This window comes from Xiphophorus maculatus, chromosome 4 (assembly GCF_002775205.1).
Source record: "Xiphophorus maculatus strain JP 163 A chromosome 4, X_maculatus-5.0-male, whole genome shotgun sequence".
Lineage (NCBI taxonomy): Eukaryota > Metazoa > Chordata > Actinopteri > Cyprinodontiformes > Poeciliidae > Xiphophorus > Xiphophorus maculatus.
The window spans coordinates 3,888,118-3,903,574 of NC_036446.1; the positions used below are offsets into that span (position 1 = coordinate 3,888,118).

General features: G+C 34.9%; 1 protein-coding gene across 2 annotated transcripts; it reads left to right on the forward strand.

Moving 5' to 3' along the window:
* The first annotated feature begins 1,094 nt into the window (after positions 1-1,094).
* Positions 1,095-15,437, forward strand: zdhhc13 (zinc finger DHHC-type containing 13). 2 transcript variants are annotated; one of them, XM_014471913.2, is made up of 17 exons: positions 1,095-1,176; positions 3,548-3,768; positions 4,923-5,045; positions 5,751-5,828; positions 6,843-6,987; positions 7,083-7,147; positions 8,373-8,535; positions 9,576-9,701; positions 9,780-9,913; positions 9,994-10,094; positions 11,725-11,858; positions 11,951-12,013; positions 12,092-12,185; positions 12,691-12,774; positions 12,854-13,011; positions 13,894-13,991; positions 14,922-15,437. In XM_014471913.2, the coding sequence occupies exons 1-17, from the start codon at positions 1,153-1,155 to the stop codon at positions 15,058-15,060; spliced, it is 1,950 nt and encodes a 649-aa protein (XP_014327399.1). In that variant the 5' UTR covers positions 1,095-1,152; the 3' UTR covers positions 15,061-15,437. The 2 variants fall into 2 exon arrangements, with proteins under 2 accessions (XP_014327399.1, XP_023187977.1); XM_023332209.1 differs by having other exon boundaries at positions 11,725-11,849.
* The last annotated feature ends 20 nt before the right edge of the window (positions 15,438-15,457 follow it).

The following is a 15,457-nucleotide window of genomic DNA, read 5'->3' on the forward strand; positions in this document are numbered from 1 at the left end:
TTTAGCTTCCTTTTTAGCAACCTATCCATACGTTGCAGGCTTATTTTTTAGCATTTAATACTGAGTTATTCCTGTCTTCCAAACTGGAACTGTTTTAATATTACATTTGCTTTATTTTTCCTCCTCTGAGAGCCTAAAGTATTTATGTTTACTTCTGAATAATGCAGGAAGCAGCTACAAAAGTCTGCGAGTGGCAGTAAAACAGCAGTAAAATGTAAATCAATGTGGCGTGTTCCGGAAGAAGATCGGAAAATAGAAATTCATTTTAACCTTTCAAAATAAAATGTGGCAAATTCGATGGAAAACAAAATGACGTCAAACCAGCAAGTTTTTATTATTATTATTATTATTATTATTATTATTATTATTATTATTATTATTATTATTATTATTATTATTATTATTATTATTATGTGTACAGATGATAACAGTGGTTTTGAAAGCTTAAAGTTGAGATGAAATGATACCTGAATGAATAAAATAGATTACATGTTGATTAGAAGGAAAAGCATTTTTCAATTAATGTTGGTAACAACAATGTTTTTCTGTTTTAATGTTATGCTATTTTTTATTCTTATCTGGGCCTATTACAGAAAAAGTATCTGAAATTACAAATACCAATTTTTATATTTTGATGTTTTTAAGAGTACATCACATGCATTTCAGCCTTGTAGATCAAACTGTTTACATTCCAAATTATTCCAGTTAAAGCCATGTTTGCATTCTTCATAAAGAGGAAACTTGTTATAATAACTCCACCATCCATTTTCTAAAAACCAGTCCCTTAGTGGTGTCGGGAGAGATGCAGGACAACCGTTATAATAATTAAAGTTTGCAAAATAGCAACAAACGCAGGTTTTAGATGTTTTTCAACTTTTTTCAATGAGATAATTGCATTTCATTGAATGCCCACTAAAGTACAAGTAGTAGTGTTTTAGATTTATTTTTCCAGTCAATCCGTCAGAAACTATGCTTCTTTTCACTTATTTTTCGACAAATATCAACATCAATGTTTGTTTTATTTTATTTTTAAACCTAAAAAAAAGCAAGTAAATGTCCATAAAGGGTTGTCTTTTATTTTGAAAAGCTCACGGCGGAAGTTGAACCTGTGTTCCAGATGCAGGAACTTTCGCTTCGATCCGCCACACCGAGATGGACTGGAATGAAGGCGGTAATGTACGTGGGATTTACCTTCATTTGCTGCTTTTTATTGTTCTGTTGTGAGTTTGTGGTTCTTTTGGGTCAGACGTGACCCGCGTATTTTTGTTTAATTGACGTTAGTTTAGCGGAATGTTAGCATTCACTAGCTAAGCTACCGCTTAGTTTAGCCCACGGTGAGTTGCTATGACGCGGAATAACCTGTTCAGGCTGATTAAGAAATATTATTTCTGCTTCATTTGTTGTAGTTTAACTAGTCCTGGTTAGCTGAAACCAAACTGAGCCGTTTAACTAACCAATCCCACCTGAATTGGCTAAATTACCTGGTTTCCTTGTCGGCAAACCAGCAACGTTTCGGCTTTGATATTGACATTATGATGAATTGACAGCCAGCTCAGCGTGATTAACCATTTCATCGCCCGATTTACTCTGGTTATCATCCCCTTTCACCAATAAAATCCTCATATATGTTTTATAAAAGTATTTATAAGAGTGAAACACTGTTTAGGCGATCCTTATGATGAACCTATTCTAATGAAGAATGAACCTATTCTACAGATAAAACCTCAACCTCCAGGAAATTCATCCCATTTCCTGCTGAGAGCCGGAAAATGAGTTCAGTTCTCCGTGTTTCCTCTCATTACGTTTTATTTAGTTTATAATGACATATAAAGTTAATTCAAAATCAGATCATCAGCTTGATCCAAACTAAAGTTTGACCAAAATACTCGGCATGTGTAATCTATGAAATAAAACAATAATTGAATTCAAAAATACTTTATAATGGCCAGAGGGAAGGGTTAAGGTTAGGGGAATTACATGTTATTCTAGTTCATTTTATGCAAATTTATTCAAAAAGTTATTGTAGACCTTGATGGCTTTGGACAGGAAGTATCTCCTGTAGCAGTCTGTATTACAGTTTTTCTGTGAAAACCTCTGACTGAAGGCACTCTGTTGTAAACAGAATGCTCAAAGCTTTTTGTAATTTTCTCAATTTTGTGAAGAATGCAGCTTAAAAAAGCACAGCTGTAAAAAAAACAAAAAACCCCAAAACATCTAATACAGACTCAAAATTAGGAATAAAGAAGTTAGTTTTGAGTGTTGAGGAATAAAAATGAGTTTATACGTGAGGATTGAATGTGGTTGCACAATATTTCTTTAAGTATTACGCTTTTATCTCCTCTTCCTGGACCTAAATTACCTTTTGAGAAGTGTGAACTGTACAGTAACTATGTTATCCATGTTACCCTGTACACCTTGAGTCATCTTGTAGTAAAGTTGTTACCTGCTCCGTCTTGCAATTAGTCATCCAGACAGCAGTAGGTGTTCCGGGGAAAAGGGCAAAACTTGTGAAAACATATTTTAAATGACTACATAACTGGAGGTTATTTAGGAAACCATTAATTACATCTAGGAATAAAATAAAACTAATTCAGGTTGGATGAGTTGCAGACAAATTGGTGGACATCGGCATGTTTTCTTCAAACCCTACTTAAAGTTTAATCTTAATCTTAATCTCACTTAATCTAAAATTTTATATGTTCGGTTTGATGCCAGCGGGTGGACTGGAAAAAATAAAGTTAAGAAACTCTAAATCTGTTTTACAGCTGGCTTAAAGCACTGCCTCCAAACAATGTAATGGATATGGACATAATGGGAAAAAAATAACTGCAAAACGTCATTTTAAATTAGATTTGTTTACAGATTTGTGGGCTCCTGTCATTGCTCACTTCAAAAACACAAAAGTATTTTTGGTGTATTTTCCAGTGCAAATGTCTTAGTAGACTAGAAATAAGACAAAATTAACTTAAAAGTATATTTTCAGCAAGAAATAAGAGCTTGTTTTGAGAAAATTATTCCTTAATATTAAAGAAAAAGTGCTGGTTCCACTGGTTAATTATTTATAACACTGGAAAAGATATTGTTATAAAGGAAAAAAAAATTCCAGTGTAATAAGTACTTTTCATCAATATTAAGAAATTATTCACTTAAATGCTCATATCTTGTGGTAAAATTACTTTTAAGCTAGTTTTGTTTTATTTCAAGTGTGTGAAGAGATATAAACTATAAAGTAATATTTGTTTTTTTTTATTTTGCAATTGTCTGTCTTCACTTGATATATATTTATGCTTATTTACCACTTATTTTTGAAATGTGACTCAACATTGTGGAAAGTATACACCTACCTATTTTATTTGTTCTTGCAGGATTTTGTTCTAATAGCATATTGAGAGAACAAAACTTTCTTGAATAAACAGGCTTTATTAAAAAAAATAAATAAGTTGGTTGAGTATGGAGAGCCTATAATGATGTGTAATTATTTACTCTGTATCCATAAAATCGGACATCTTTAGCCTCTCTTGTAGCGGTTTGGGTTTCCACGTTGCAGGGTCACAGCCACGGGCGTGACGGCTGTCACCATGGCAACGTGGGTCACTCGCACAGCCACGGGCCCAGAGCTGCAGCCTTCGGCGGCATGACCAACATGTACATGCCTGCTTACGGGCAGATGGGCAAAGGTCCGGACCCGGTCATGGACATCAGCCAGCAGCCGAAGAAACGGTCGCAGATGGATGACAGCAGCAGCTGGGACATCGTCAAGGCAACGCAGTGAGTGCTGTTTTTCCTCTCAATGCTAGCTGCGTTTCCATTCAACTTTTACATTTCTGAAGTAAATTCATTTAATTTAAACATGCCAATTTTGAAAAAACTTGATTTTCAATTTAAAAAGTCTCGAAGCTATGATGAGGTGGATTTTCAACTGTTGAAATTGGTTTATTTCACAAAACTGCAATGGAAACCTTTCTTTTTTCACATCACAGAAGTCACATGATCAACAGCAGGACGTTACTTCTGGCAGAAACGACAAAGAAGACAGGAAGTAGTTAAAAGATGGTGGCGCAGCATATTTTTAATGACTTATTTCCTGACTTATCACCTTATCGTCACACATTAACTTAATTTATGTGTGACATTAATTGTTTTTCTTATTTAATGGAAACATTCATATTTATATGTAATGTGCTTTTTCAAAATTATTGACAAAGTTTTGCACATATTTCTAATGGAAACGCAGCTGCTGTTTGCCAATAATCAAATTACTTTTGCACTTGAAAAAGTTGAGAATAAAAATCCAAAAATGAAGAAAGTAGGAATGATTAGGAACTAAAATTAGCTTCTGAAAAATATGCTGTAGTTTAAATACTTTTTTAAGCTCCAAGTCAAATAACAGGAGCAAGTGTTCAGTGACATTGTGTTCCTCTTTTTGCCAATTTATTAGTAGAAATAAGTGCTTTAGCTTAAATAAATTCAAGAAGTTACAGAATTTAATAGTTTTGTTTAAAATCTGAGGAAAGAAGCCTCCCATCTTTACCTTTCAGGTAGTTGAGAAAAACTATCTGTTTTATTGTAACAGTTTTTTCTTGCTAATTTAAATCAACTGTAGTGAATAAAAGATTATTTTTTCAATTTATTTTCCTTCTCCAAGGAAAATCAATCACATATGACTGGTTTATTTTCCATCAATTAACTTGTATTAAAGGAAATAAAGTTTTTAAAGTTTTCAACCTTGCAGCGCAAAGATATGATGAAGTCATTTAGTCTAAATCTGATAGAAAGAACTTGTTTTACCAGTTCAGTGCACTGACGACCGTTTACTTTGACTTCACCATATTCAGACAATAACAGGCTTTCTTCATCTTGAGCTGCATTTTTTAGTGATTTTATTTTGTGCAAGTATGCTGAGCCTGTTTTTCCTTGGTCAGGTTTGGGATCCTGGAGCGCTGTAAGGAGCTGGTGGAGGCCGGATATGACGTCAGGCAGCCAGACAAAGAGAACGTCTCTCTGCTGCACTGGGCGGCAATCAACAACCGCTCAGAGCTGGTCAAGTAAGTAAGAGTTTTTGAAAGTATCTCTGCCTCAGTTTGTTGCTTTATAATGCTTAAATCATAACAAAAATACACCAACATGTTGATTGTTAAAGAGAGTCACTCTGACCAACATTCAGGTTATGATATATTAAATATGATGCTTTTACATTGCAAAAACTTAATCTTACTAAATATTTTTGGTCTAGATTCTAGCACACATATCTTAGCACAGTTTAAAAAAGACAAAACTAACTTACAAGTAGCATTTTCAGCAAAATATAAGTCAATAATTCCCTAATATTGATGAAAAAGTACATGGGAATGGGAAAAATATCTTGTTAAAGTGAAATAATCTGGCAGTGGAAGTTCTGTTTTTTCAACAATATTAAGCAATATTTAGTTAAAATAAGTTCCTGTCTTGCAGAAAAAAAAGTTAATTTTACCTTATTTCAAGTGTACTAAGATATTTCCAATAAAAAGTAGATTAAAAATACAGGATTTTGTGTGTGTGTTTGTTTTTTTTTAAGCATTTTAAAAAAAGAAATTAAACTACAGATTAAAGTCTCAAAATTTTATTGGTTTCTTTTTAAAAAAAAAAACATTTTTAGAATAAATTTATGTAAGAAGAGCTTAAACACAGTGACTACTCTTTTTGTGTAATTTTTTTTGTGGGATTTTTGTGTAATAAATCAACGTCGTTTTGTATTTCTGGTGTTTTTTTAGGTATTATATGTCCAAAGGGGCAATTGTTGACCAACTGGGAGGAGACCTCAACTCTACTCCCCTCCACTGGGCCATAAGGTTGGATTTATTGATCTAATTTGACTCATTAGTTTGACTGCAACTAATGATTGTTTTAGTTATTGATTAATGTGTCAATTAATCTGATTAATTGTATTAAAGCATGGACATTCTACACATTTTACGTTAACAGGATTAGCAATTTTTATACAATATCAGAAACACATTTTAAATGTATATAAGAAAATAAATATTTTATTGCCTAAAATGCAACAACTTGGCATTCCTTTAGTGAATATAAACCAGGTGAAGCTAAAACTGCCACTGGAGTTTTGACTAAAACACAAATTTACAGACAAAGGTGTTTTCATCTTAAATGCAAAATTTTACAAATTTTGTAAAGTTGTAGCTTAATTTCTACTGTGAACATGTGTTTCTTTTTTGAGTCTGAGTACTCCAGTTAAGGATGAATCGATTACAAAAAAATTAGTTGACGAATATTTCAATAATCGATTAATCACGATTAATCAGATTAATTGTTAAAACACTAATTTGTATTCAGATGAGTCATCAGATGGAAAATTCAGCATTAAAAAAATACAAAGTTTGTTGCATTTGTAGCTTTAAATAGACCTGTCACAATAGCAAATTTTGCTGGATGATAAATTGTTCCAGAAGTTACTGCGATAAACGATAATAATGTTGTTTATAATGGTAAAATGGCATAATGACACCAGAACCCATTCTCAAAGATCAATAAACTTTAATTTCTAACAAACATTTAACTTTGCAGCCTGAATACAATGTATATATTTAATATAAACAAACAAATAAAATGGATACTGAAGTCTCTGTAAGCAGAATTGCTCTTCACAAAAGGAGCCAGTTGAGAAAAACTATTAATCCAAATGGAAATTATCAAGTTTTTTTTCCAATTTATCAGGCGATTAATTCATTTATTGCTTCTTGCAACACGTTTAGGTTTAAGTGTATTCACTGCAGAACTGCTTTTCTTTTCTTCCATTGCTTTTCCATGAGGTTCTCTCTTGTGTTTTGTGGTTTGTGTGTGAACAGACAGGGCCACCTTCCCATTGTGATCCAGTTGATGAGATACGGAGCAGACCCGTCCATCACAGACGGGGAGGGCTACCGCTCGCTCCACCTCGCCATCCTCTTCCAGCACATGGCCATAGCCGCTTATCTCATGGCTAAGGGAGAGGTCAGACTCCATAAAGTTCATTTTTCCACTGAGTCAGCTGTTGTTTCTCTTTTATTTTATCTTTTTTTCCCCTCTTGGTGCTTTGTTATGTTCAGGAAGTGGATGTGCCTGACTGTAACGGACAGACACCACTGATGTTAGCAGCACAGAAGATTATTGGGTAAGAGGCTTATTTTTTTCTTCTGCTTCTGGTTACACTTATCTGAAAAATCTTATCAAAGGGAACCTATGTTGCAAAATTTACATTTACACATTTTTTTGCTTCCAGTTGGGTTTCTAAAAAAACAGCCCAAGCTCTTGATAACATCTGGTGTTTTTGTTTTTTTAATAACTTAATGTTTTTTGGACATCGTCTTTTAGTTGTTTCATAAACCCTAGCAACCCCAGTGAAGTCCAACCTGTTACCTAGCAACCCAAGCAGGGTTCCAGCATGTTTGGTCACCTAGTTTTTTCTCTGCATGCCCTGTACAATGACTGCTGGAAAAGACAAGTGTTTTGTTGTTGCCTTACCATCCAATTTTTTTCTTACCATCCAGAAACAAGTTTTAATGGAAGGAATAAAGTTTCCCCTGATTTGTACTGCTGTAACTTGTAATGCCTACAGTTTAGCATAAGAATAAGATACATTGTTTTTTATCAGGCAGAGATTATTGTTGTAACTTTTTCTTTCCTTTTAAACTGAAAGAAAACATTGATTTGATCCTGAATTCGTCTTTCTGTCTCTGAGTATTCAGTAACTTTCCTAAACTTTAATCTTTAAAGGGGATCTGTAATGCAAAATTCACATTTTGGATGTTTTTGTAGTTTCATTTGGGTCTATACTGCTTCTAAAAACAGCCTAAGCATTTAAAATAGAAATCTCTGCCATTTTTTTGGCAACAAGTTCATGTTTTTTGATGTCTGGAAAATTTGGCTGTTTAAAAAACTGCAGAAGTCACATTCAATGGGTACTGTCTCATTACCTAGCAACCCAAGCCGAGCTCCAGCACCTTTGGTCAGCAGGTTTTTCCACTGTATGTGATGTACAATTGCTGCTGGAAAGTACAAGTGTTTTGTTGTTTTACCATCCACAAACAATTTTTTGCATTCTTGTTGTTTGTGCAGGAGTCTCTATTAATGCTTTTCAAAGTTGTACGGTTGTATAATTGCTCATCTATTAATGGGGGGGGGGGAGCTTATTTGAATTTAAAGTGGCAGGACGCCATAAAACAGCTCATTCTGAAAGAAAATCTCATTACCTAAGAATGATTTTGTGCAAGAAAAGTTGTGGACGTGTTTTGTTTTGCCCATAAGTCTTTTCTAACCTGTTCGAGGAAGTATAACAGGTCACCTTTAAATAAATAATCAGCTGTAAAGTGCCAACATTTCATGTTTTTCTGCTTCAGGCCTGAACCCACCAACTTTCTCATCAAGAACAACGCCTCAGTGAGCGCTGTGGACAAAGTTAACAGGAACACGCCATTACATTGCGCAGTGCTGGCAGGAAACGTTGACGCTGCCCACATCCTGTTGGAGGCAGGAGCAAGCGTGGACGCTGAAAACATCAACGTGAGTTTAACACGTTTCAGAGAAAAGTGAAGGCTTCAGTCCGTTTGTTTCTCTGTGGGACAAATGCCACAGGAATACAACTTGTTTTGAGATTACATGTTTACTGTAAACTGAACTAAAATTCATCTGATTTTTTAACTTAAATCTACTATTAACTTTGTATTTGGGGCTTATAAATGCGTTTACACGAAGAGGCTGTTATTTAGCAAAAACAGCTTAGATTAGAGGGGAGAAATCCTCATATTAAGTCCATAAGATCAATAAATGATTGAATATTTGCAAATCCTTAATAGTTGGCATCTGGAATCGTTAACATTCTGCAACTTTTTAAAAATGTTCTATTGTTTTGGTACCAATAGAATTTACATCACTGCAAAAACACAAATAGTTTGCTAAAAAAAAAAGTGTTTAAATGAAAATTTTTGTTTTCATACCACAAAATATTGTGATAAATTCCTGTCTGCATCACCCACCGATAGCTTGATTTTCTTTTTTTTTTACATACTAGTCATAATGTTCTTTGGTATTTAATGTTCTTAGATTTGTCTAAAATATTTCTGTTTTAGGAAGCAAAAAAATTTTCAGTATCTTTTAGCTTGGAAGGTAAACATGTAATTTTATTATTTTCAGTTCAAGTCCCATAATATTTATGCACATTTAAGCTAAAGTATGCTGAAGCTTCTTAAAAAGGTTTTTCCAACTTTTTATGGTTTTTATTTGTTTTTATTGTATTTCTGATTTTTATTTATAAAATTGTATGAATGTTTGTATCTTGTTAGTTTTTTATTCGACTATGGATTGAAATGAGCATTTTGCTAAGTAAAATCTGGTGTAGGTGCGACTTTATACCGTTCATTATTGTCCACTGTCCTAGTTAATTAAAATCAATGCATCAATAAACATCGTTTTGCTTTCATTTGAAGTAACAAATTCCTTTTCTCTTTTACGCTTTATCTAATTTTTTTCCTGTTCATTTGTTTAATATTAAAATTTGAGCTAAGACGAATTGTTCTCATTTGATTTGTGTGTTTCTTCCTCAGGGTCACACACCCATGGACCTGGCCCACCAGGTCCACAGCCCGCTGCTCATCCACATGCTCAACGTCACCAAACAGGAGAGGATTCGCTCCAATTCCCGCTGTTTACGCTTTATTCTCCGATACAAGGTACAGACTTAAGGCTTCTGATCGTACACAAACAGAAATCAGAACTCCTTTAACATTGTTTTGTTTATTTTTTTAAAGGTTTTGGTGCAGTTCCTGTTTTGCACAGCCATATTTGGATGTGTTGGTGCAATATTTGACATGAACTCCGAGTCCTGGTTGCTCAAAAGCATCTTGTTAGCCTGCGTGGTGGGAGTGATTAACCTGGCCTCGAGGTGAGAACCGGTTTGCCTGCAGATTGAAATGTAAATGCAGGAGTTTGGATGTTAATCAGAACCATTCGCTTTTAAAACAGGAACTTCCCAAACCCAGATTTTCAGTCTCTGCTGCCGCCGTCGTCTCTGATGGCTTCAGTCTTCTGGATGCTCGTCACCTGGTGTCTCTGGTTCCTGCCAGATATCCTTTCTGTTCAAAGAAACAAACATTTTTGTTTTGGTTCTTTTTACGAAGAAAACATTTTTTTATTATTATCATTGAGATTGTTGGCCATTTCAGTTTGAAAGGAATGTAAACGTTCTCCCTGATTTGGACTGCTGTTATTTTTAATGTCTACACTGCAAAACACAAACTATTACCAAGTATTTTTAGTCTAGTTTCTAGTGCAATTATTTTAGGACACTTGAAATAGGTCAAAACTAACTTATAAGTAAGTTTTAAACAAGACATAGGAGTAAATAGTTCCTTAATAATGATGAAAAAGTTCTAGTTCTATTGTTAGATCATAGTAAACTAGTTTTGTCTTATTTCCAGTGTATATTTGCACTAGAAAGAAGACCAAAAATACTTGGTAAGATTTTGTGTTTTTGCAGTGTAGAGTATATCATAACAGATATGATGTTTTATATCAGGCAGGGATTATTGTTGTAACTTTTATTTGTTTTTAAAACTGAAAAAAAAACATGGGTGTGACCCTGAATTTATGTCTTTCTATCCAGGAATTTTCCCAAACTTTAATGTTTAAAGGATAATCTTTTATTAATTCCACAATGGAGAAATTCACTTGTTACAGCAGGACAGTAACAAAATACCCCATTTAATATTAAAATATATAAAAAACGACGTTATATGTATAAATGACCCATGATAAAATTAAATAGGAACCTGAAAACATGGGAGACTTTTAAATGCAGAATAAATAAACACATAATATGTTCTTATTCATGTTAATTATGTCCATCCATTTTGGTTTCAACTACTTCTAAAAGCAGCACTATTATTTAAAAACACCTCAGTGGTGTATTTGGCAGTAAGTTAATGATTTTGGAGTCTTGAAGATTAGCTGTTTTAAAAACCTTCCGAATTTAAAACGGCTGAATTCGGAAGCCATTTTAACAGCTTCGGCCCTGTTTACATGACAACGATTTCTGATGAAAATGGAAGAGTTTTGTTGCATTTGTACTGTACATTTACATGAAACCACCGAATGTTTTCTCTGACAACGGCACAGATTGAAAATGGATTCCAAACTGCAACGGTTCTGAAACATACCTGTCCGTTGTGTTGTAAACACATGCGCACTTAGTTTCAAAGAACCTAGCACCAACTAGTGGCGTGGCGAGAGCATTACACCTTTTTGATGTGTACCGTTACTGTGTAAACAAAGATTGTAATTAGAATGTCTTCATGTAAATGTGTTACATGAAATAAAAATTCAATTTTTGTTGGATCATTGTCATGTAAACAGCCTCAAGTTAAAGCTGTTAAAAAGGCTCTAATCTAAGGCATTCCACAGGCACTGCCCCGTTACCTAGCAACTCCAGCAAAGCCTCGCCCCGTTACCTAGCAACCTCAGTGGAACTTATTTGGATTTAAAGTGACAAGAGGTCCTAAAACAGGAAGGAGGTAAATAAAGGCAGAACTGAACAGACTGAAATCTCATTATCTAAGAACAAAATATGTAGTTTACATTTTTTGTATAGTTTATAAACCAAAGCTAACCTGGTCAGCATAACACGTCACATTTAATAAAATGAGTTTGGTTTTTGTTCTTTCTCTTTCTTTTTTAAGTTTCTTAACTTAAATCCACATCTAACCAGCACAGCAGTTCAGGTGCTGTTCACTCTGAACGCCACCGCTTTCCTCTACTACTTCCTTCGGACCTGCCGGACGGACCCAGGTTTCATCAAAACCACTGAAGAGCAGAAGAAAATGGTGGGAAAGGTCTTTAAATTTGTCAACCAGTTCAAGGCGTCTTACAAAGAACTGTTTCCACAACTTGATGAGACCTTTTCTGTTTTATGTTTGGGATTCAGAACGTGGTGGTGCTGGCCGAGGCTGGCTGTTTGGACCCCAGGGTATTTTGCACTTCCTGTATGGTGAGGCGACCCACAGGTTCAAAACTTTAATGAAACGATACGTTACCTGAATTATCTAAATGACTTCCACTATTGCAGGTTAGGAAACCACTGAGAGCGGTTCACTGCTTCAGCTGCGACGCATGCGTGGCGAAGCAGGACCACCACTCTGTATGGACCAACACCTGCATAGGTACAAATGAATGAATTATAGAAACGTTGTTTTAGTCCACTGAAAATTTAAAATCTGCATTTGATTGGTTAAGAAAAATCTGCGACATTTTTTAGTAAAGCAAAACATTTTAAATGGATTCTTATATATCTAGATAAAAGGCTAAAACCTGTAGATTTTTATAATTTAAACAATATTTCTATAAACAAGTACTAGAGCAAGTTTTTTCATTATGGCAAAAATACAAAATAAGTTTTTTTGGTTTACTTTTTTGTGGAAACATCTTACTCTGAAATAAGATAAAACTAACTTACAGGTAACATGTCTGCAAGATATTTCCAGATATTACAATTTCCTGATCAAAAAGGATTAATAAAGTATCTATCTAGTTATTTATCTTAGCTTGTTTTAAGTCAGTAATTCCTTAATATTGGTGGAAAAGTACTAGTGCCACTGGCAGATTATTAAAAATATTTTTTCCCATGCAAGTTATGATGAGTATATAGTATTATTTTTATTGTTCCAGGTGCCAGGAATCATTACTATTTTGTGCTTTTGCTGCTCTCCCTCTCGGTGATGGGGGGCTGGATGATCTACGGTTGTTTTACATGTGAGTGACTCAGCTGAAGTGGAACCACAGAAGCTGGAGTATCAGTGTACTAAGCAGAAAAGTTGCTGTGTGTTCTCAGACTGGGCCAGTCACTGTCCGCTGCGTTACGAGGAGCAGGGTGTGTGGGGCGTGGTGTCGGCGGTGGTCACCTGCTCTCCCTGGGTGCTCGCCGTCTTTGTGCTGTCCTTCTACCACACCTGCTGGTCCACTTTGTTCCTGATTGGGCAGCTCTACCAGGTGACGCCTGGAGTGTGTTGATGAGTTTTAGATACCATTTAATTAGTGCAGTGGAACTCCATAGTCAAACTGATTAAACTACTACAAGATAACTACAAATTTGACTTCTTAGACGAGTCAGTTTTTCATTAAAAAATGGAAATCTTAATTATCTGTTGGTAGTTTCAGTAAAACAAACCATTTAACCGGGGATGTATTCTGAAAAATTTACATTCTTATACTTCCATTTGAGTTTTTGCTGCTTCTAAAAACAGACCAATCGTTTACAAAACAAAAACACCCAACTAGTTTTTAACAATAAGTTAATGTCTGAAAAATTAGTTTTTTTTCAAAAGCATCCAGAATGTAATGTCATAAATCAGCAGGCACTGCCCTTCACCTAGTAACCCCAACGAAGCCCAGCCAGTTACCTAGCAACCTCAGATGAATTCCGCCCGTCTCCTAGCAACCTAAGCTGAGCTCCAGCACTTTTGGTCAGCTGGTTTTCAATGCTGTATTCAATTCAATTGAAAAATACTTTATTGATCACAAATGGAAATTAAATGATGTTGTAGCTTGTATTGATTCAAGATTCTTCACCAGGGCTGGATAACGTGGCTGAAAAACACATCACGATATAAGCGTTTCATATTGGTCAATATAATTATTGATTAGGTTTTGTTTTAAATATCTGAAATACTACCAAGCTAGTGGCATAACCTTTCCGTTTTTACTTCATGCCGTTGTTTTTCATTTTTGAGCAGCTATGAGGTACAGTGGCAAAAATTTAAACTAGTTCAAGCCAGTAACCAAAGACTAAGTGAGTTGCTAGGTAACCAAAGAGTGAGTGAGTTGATGTCACCAATCTAGCTTAGTTTCCAATCTTTCTTTGTTTCGGTGCAGATTGCATTCCTGGGATTAACGACTCCAGAGAGAACTAATCTGTTGCTGCAGCAACGGAGAATGAGACAATCTGGATCCCTGAGACAAAATCCATTCAAGTGAGTTCACCAATATTTCTTTCATGCTTTATCATAGGAACTAACTGGTACTGGAATCTTGAGGCAAGTTTTTATTTATTTGCTGCTTTTATTTTACATTTTTTGATTTTTGTTTTTTTAGATTAACCAATTAATAGTTTGATTTTAAAAAGTTGCATAATAGGAAATATATATGTGTTACTTTTTCAGCAAATGGCCTTTTTTGAGTCCAGTTAACAATTGATTACTAATTTAGTTGATTATTTCAATAATCAATTAATCAGAATTAATCATTCCAGATCTACATCTATCTTTTTACATTTTTAATTTTGAGTAAAATTAGCTTCAAAAATATATATTTTTGTACATTTTTGGCTCTGAATGTTTAGATCCTTCAGCATGTGGCATTTTTTAAGTCTTTTAGTCCAGCTAACGATTAATCGTCTACTAAACTGGTTGACAGTTATATAAATAATGAATTATCATGATTAATTGGTTCAGCCCTACATCTAAACTTTTAAATGTCTAATTTGAAGCACATGTAGCTTCAAAAATGTATGTTTTATTTTGTTTTGGATTTTTTACATCCTTGGTTTAGTTACTGCTCTGAGTCTGTTGTTGTTTCAGCAAATGACCTTATTCGACTCTGTAAACTCCAGTTAACGATTAATCAATTACTAAATTTGTTGACCGTTATTTCAATAGTTGACTAATCATTTGAGCCACAGGACTGGTTGATTATTTTCTCAGCTCCAGAACCTGCTGATTGTTCTGAAAGTCCAGTTTCTGCATGAACTCAGCACCAAATTCTAAAAGACTTTTGCATTTTTTACTTTCTTATTAAACTGATGGTTGTAAACATAAACAATCTTAAAAACAAATTGAAAGTTAGAGGAAGAGTTCCCCATTCCTCCGTCTGATGGACTCCCTTTCTGACCCGTCTGTCTGCAGCCTGGGCGTTGTCCAGAACCTGGCGTCGTTTTTCCACCTGCGCTGCTGCGGCCTCTGCAAGCCGGCCGTCGTCGACTGGACGGCCCAGTTCCAGCCCCAACGGGACCAGTACCTGTTCGAACAAATCAACATGGTCTGACCTCCTCCGTATGTCCGGGTGAAACTCTGCTTCTGGACCAAAAGCACAGAATGTATTTATTTATTTTTCCATCCGTTGACTCCTTGTAAAGAAAGACTTGCCGTAGAGGTTGGAGTAGAAGTCGTCTGCTGCTGCCTTACACTCGACCAGTGAGGGTGGAAAAGGAAAATCCTTACGGCCTGAATAGTTCTGGGCATTTTGTGCTGTTTTTATGAACACGTTAAGCCTATTTTTATCATCTAGGAAGAGGAAAACAATCTTTGTAAATGTAAACGGTTTGGTTTTATGACTTTTGTAAAAGCTGCATGCATTTCATAACAAATGACCACTATTATATACTTCAATAAAGCAATCATGTGCCTGTCTTTTTAACTGTTTAGAGCTCAATTTTACTTGG

Excerpts from the sequence above, each read along its gene's own strand:
- zdhhc13 (XM_014471913.2), top strand. The coding sequence starts at position 1,153 with ATGGACTGGAATGAAGGCGGTAAT. Across the intron at positions 1,177-3,547 it reads ACTGGAATGAAGGCGGTAAT|GGTCACAGCCACGGGCGTGA; the intron begins GTACGTGGGATT and ends TCCACGTTGCAG. Across the intron at positions 13,992-14,921 it reads CTGAGACAAAATCCATTCAA|CCTGGGCGTTGTCCAGAACC; the intron begins GTGAGTTCACCA and ends GTCTGTCTGCAG.